At 50.4% G+C, this 4,458-nt stretch overlaps 1 protein-coding gene across 1 annotated transcript; it reads left to right on the plus strand.

Annotated features, from left to right (window-relative positions):
* The first annotated feature begins 2,758 nt into the window (after positions 1-2,758).
* On the plus strand, positions 2,759-3,969 carry LOC123145417 (nudix hydrolase 17, mitochondrial). Its single transcript, XM_044564821.1, has 2 exons — positions 2,759-3,274; positions 3,375-3,969. The coding sequence occupies exons 1-2, from the start codon at positions 2,882-2,884 to the stop codon at positions 3,474-3,476; spliced, it is 495 nt and encodes a 164-aa protein (XP_044420756.1). The 5' UTR covers positions 2,759-2,881; the 3' UTR covers positions 3,477-3,969.
* The last annotated feature ends 489 nt before the right edge of the window (positions 3,970-4,458 follow it).

A 4,458-nucleotide genomic window follows, 5' to 3' on the forward strand; every position in this document is an offset into this window, starting at 1 on the left:
CTGGAGAGCGCCGAGTCGGAACTGGAGACGGTGAAGCTTCAGTTCTCGGGGCTGATGGCCGGAGACGGGGACCGGACTCCGACGATCATTTAGATTAGGTATTAATTATACTCCAGAGCCCGCTTAGGACCGCTTTGATGTATTTGTAATGAAATCCGTCATGTTTATATAAAATCCGGTATGTTTATATAAAATCCGGCCATGTTTACATGAATTCCGGACTTGTTTGAATGTATTTTTTGGTTGGTTTCAGTTGTTGTAAAAATGTATGCCACAATGATTGGATTGCTATCTTCCACATCCGTGTCCGCGGACTGGACCCTGTCCACAGAGGAATGCAAGAGGATTTTTATGGAATGCCGTTGAAGATGCCCTAGGAAAGACAGGGAGGGGTCGATACGTTCGCATGCACTAAACCATGGAAGGCGAGGCGAGGTGAGGAGGGGAAGAGAAGTGCACGGGTGAGAGCCAGCCAGCGTACGTGTGGGCGTACACGGATGCGCGTACGCGCGAGCTTGAAAACGAGAGAAAACAGCTGGAGCTGGGCCTGCAAGTACGCGCTCTCCTCGCCTCGACACGCCGTTCCTTTATCACATCGTCCTTTGATGCTTTGCGTGGAGGCGGGCTATGGACCGCAGTCACTGTCTACTCGCCTAGATGGTGGATTGATGCTGACGCTGTCCTTTTTTTCTTTTTTGGCCAAAGATGTTGTGCGGACTGTGTGGAGTACGCCCTTTTATGCATCTTGTTAGGGCAACTCTAACACGGTTTATGAAAATGGACCTCACTAAATATCCGTTGTTTGTGGGCAACCATATAGGTGGAGACCGTCCAACCAGAGGCACGGAAAGCCCGTCCTATTTCAAACGGTTCTTAAAAATAGACGAAATTCATGCCAATCGGACGGTATTTGTTAAATTTTGATACGCAACAATTAAAATGGAGTGAAATCTTTAAATTCATTATGCTTCATAATTATAGAGCTCTCTCATACAATTGAAGAGTTCCATTTCGAATTTGATTCTTGATTTTGGCCCGTTAGTGGTTTCTTAAGGAGTTCTCTGTTTTGACCGGGTCAATGATTTCTTAAGGAGTTCTTCATTTTGATTGGGTCAATGATTTCTTAAGGAAACCTGCAAAAATAAAGATTTCTTAAGGAGCTCTCTATTCTACCGGGTTTAAGGAGTTCTCACATTTGATTGAGGTGTCCTACTCTTGATTTGGTTTCTAATTTTGATAGGGCCAACGATTTCTGAAATTAATCTGCAGCAACTAGTCTATAAAAATGTATCAATCCCGCACACCCTCTCATCACCTGGCAAAGAAGAAGCGCCAACATGCGACTCTGTAAAACCAGTATAGTACAAGCGGCCACTAGCGCAAAAGAAACCCTTCCCACACGTGTGGGTTGATTAGCAGAAAATACAGGATCACACATGCATGAAGGGCTCGTCAAAACACCGCATTACATAAAAAAGAAATAGTCCATCATCAACCCCACAGACCAAACCAAGTAATAAAAGTAAAAGTTATCCCAACAACACCAACGGCTTAGTGAAGCACATAAATCCTTCTAGTTTTACCTAAACCCAAACGAAACTAAGCGAGGGACAAGACGGTGGCCTCGTAGGGATGGCCTCCGAGGCGACCGACACACCATCGTCATCCGCCTCTTCACCGTCATCCTTCAAAATGGCGGAAGACCAACCAGGCATCAGATTTTTAGGCATGGCAAATTAAATGTTTTTCTTGACAAATTATGTTTTTCGAGCATGGCAAGTTTAGTTGGCAAACATGGCAAATCCGACCGAGTTTATTGTATTTTCAGAAAATTCATGCTCGCCAACTAAATTTGTGATCCTTGTGTCAATATAAATTGCCATGACGAACGTTCGATTTTCCACGTCTATTAATCTTACGTGATTTTTAGCATTTCCAAAAATATTTCTTGTGTGCGTAACAATATTAATTTGGTATTGTGATTGTTGATACTTTATTATATAAAAATTGGTCAAACTTTTCACCATTCGATTTCGGACAAATCTCATTTCCCTTTTCCAAGCACGGAGGCAACACCAAGCAAAACTGTTGTGTGTTTTCCTCCGATTATTGCGTGGCAACCATAGCTCCACATTGCTCACCCCATGGAAGCTTTCATTAACAGAATGATGTAGTAAAAGCCACGTGGTATGAACGCACAACTCCTCCCAGCCTCCAAAGTTGAAAATAGTGCACACAAAGTTTTCCTATGTTGCAAGTAGACATCTTGTCTTTCCTTTCACAAGTATATGCTATACAAATCCTAGATGTTGCAAATATTTCCTTGCGAGATTGTGATCTAGCGCTGCAATATGACTAGAGAGCAAGTATTACTCTATGAAAGGAAAAGACCATCGCAAATTTCCTGATGTTTGAAAAACATCACCCTTGGAGAAGGAGTTCCTAATTCCAGGCAGCGAAACAAATGACTGTTCAGGAAAGAAACGGAAAACCTTGTGCGCCTGTGCTCGGATCCTACCTTCCCCTGTCCGTGAACGCCGCGCCATGCCCTACCTCGGAACGGCAACCCTGGGCGGAGGGCCCGTGCGCCGCGTCCACAGCCACACCCACGCCCCCAGCTAATCTGGTGCTGGTCCATAGCCCATGCTCCACCCTCACCCCATGTTACGACCTACTCGTCCGCTCGCAACAGCCATACGGCAGCAGCAATAACTCCATCGGCCCCAGCCGCTCGCCGCCTATTAATACCCCGGATGCCCAGCTCCATGGCCGCAAACCAACAGCTGCTACTCCAGCATCCACCCATCCATCCATCTCTCATCTTCTTCTTCTTGCAACGAAACGAGAGCATCTAGCTTACAGCGAGCTAAAGATTCGAACGATGGCCGTTCTTGTGGCGAGGCAGGGGCGCGAGCTGCAGCGGTACAGCGCGAGCACCGGCGGGCGCATCGTGGTGGGGTGCATCCCCTACCGGGTGCGCGGCGGCGGCGGCGAGGGCGAGGGCGAGCTGGAGGTGCTGGTGATCAGCTCGCAGAAGGGGCACGGCATGATGTTCCCCAAGGGCGGGTGGGAGCTGGACGAGTCCATGGACGACGCCGCCCGGCGCGAGGCCCTGGAGGAGGCCGGCGTCCGCGGGGAGATGGGCAAGGTGCTCGGCTGCTGGCACTACCAGAGCCGCCGCTACCAGACCACCTACGAGGGCATCATGTACCCGCTCCGCGTCACCGACGAGCTCCAGCAGTGGCCCGAGATGGCCTCCCGCAAGCGCACCTGGGTGAGTACAGCTTCTTCCCCCCTTCATTTCTTGCTGCGAAGCCGAATTAGGAGCCAAGAACATGCCTTCTAAACGTGTGATTTCCGATTGATTTGAGCAGGCCACGGTGCAGCAGGTCATGGAGGGATGCCAGCACTGCTGGATGCGGGAGGCGCTCGAGGAGCTCGTCGCCCGGCACGCCAAGCCGCAGTCCGCCCTGTGAACGATCAAGCAAGCGGGCGGGTGGGGTGACTGGAGCTCGAGCGCGCGCGACTCTCGCGAGAAGAGGCCTGGAGCGAGCACCAACGTCCGTCCGTCCGTCGTCCTCGTCGTCTCTCTCTCCTTTCCTCGGTGCAGCGGCAGGCCTGCCGGCGTGTCCGGCGTCGTACGACGACCGGACCGGAGCATATATTTGGCCGCCCTTGCCGGAGAGACGGACTGGGGACGATGGCACGCGCGCGTCAACCCTTTCTCGAGGCGTAGAGTCGTCGTCGTCGTCGCCGCGGCAAATAATAGGGACGAACTTAGAAATGTGTAGATCGAAAGCGAACGGGGCACGAAAACTTGACAAAACACCGCCCTTCCTGGTGGTACGAGCAAGCTCACGATTCTTTCTTTAGGCTCTTGGAGTAAAAGATCAATCAAATTGTAAATTAATTTAAGTAGCCGCTTTTCTGTGGCACGCTCGATCAATCAAACGATTACTACAATCTGAATTAACTGTCGTCGAAATGAGCGAGTGGATTACTATTCTCCCACCACAACTTCCGCAAAAGTAAAAAAAAAAAAAACCCTACTGCTATGTCTGTTTCATCGGAAGTAAAAGTTGCGCACGCCATTGGACTTGTTCTAGGACGGACAGCAACATCGATCTCGAGCACACGCTATTTGTTCTCCGCGTGTTTTCGGCCGTTCTCGGCTGGCCGGAGCATCTGTCCTGTCCTGCTGCGAGGTTCCTATTCCCTTGCATTATCACCGCAACCGAGAAAGCATAGCATTGATTCTGTTCCGCTGGCGCGGCAGCTACTACCGATACCGAGTGGAGTACGTGGTGGACGGAAGGAAGCTGCTACAGGCAGCGTTTCGGTGTTGGAGATGCTCGCACGTCCAAGGGATCGGATCCCCTCCCGTTTCAAGATACGGCTCCGCCAGCAGCATCCCTTTACGGCTGGACCGCTCTCGCCGGAGAAGCCGACGATACACGT

The sequence above is a fragment of the Triticum aestivum genome, chromosome 6D (genome assembly GCF_018294505.1).
Source record: "Triticum aestivum cultivar Chinese Spring chromosome 6D, IWGSC CS RefSeq v2.1, whole genome shotgun sequence".
NCBI classification, from domain to species: Eukaryota; Viridiplantae; Streptophyta; class Magnoliopsida; order Poales; family Poaceae; genus Triticum; species Triticum aestivum.

Excerpts from the sequence above, each read along its gene's own strand:
- LOC123145417 (XM_044564821.1), top strand. The coding sequence starts at position 2,882 with ATGGCCGTTCTTGTGGCGAGGCAGGGGCGCGAGCTGCAGCGGTACAGC. Across the intron at positions 3,275-3,374 it reads CCTCCCGCAAGCGCACCTGG|GCCACGGTGCAGCAGGTCAT; the intron begins GTGAGTACAGCT and ends TGATTTGAGCAG.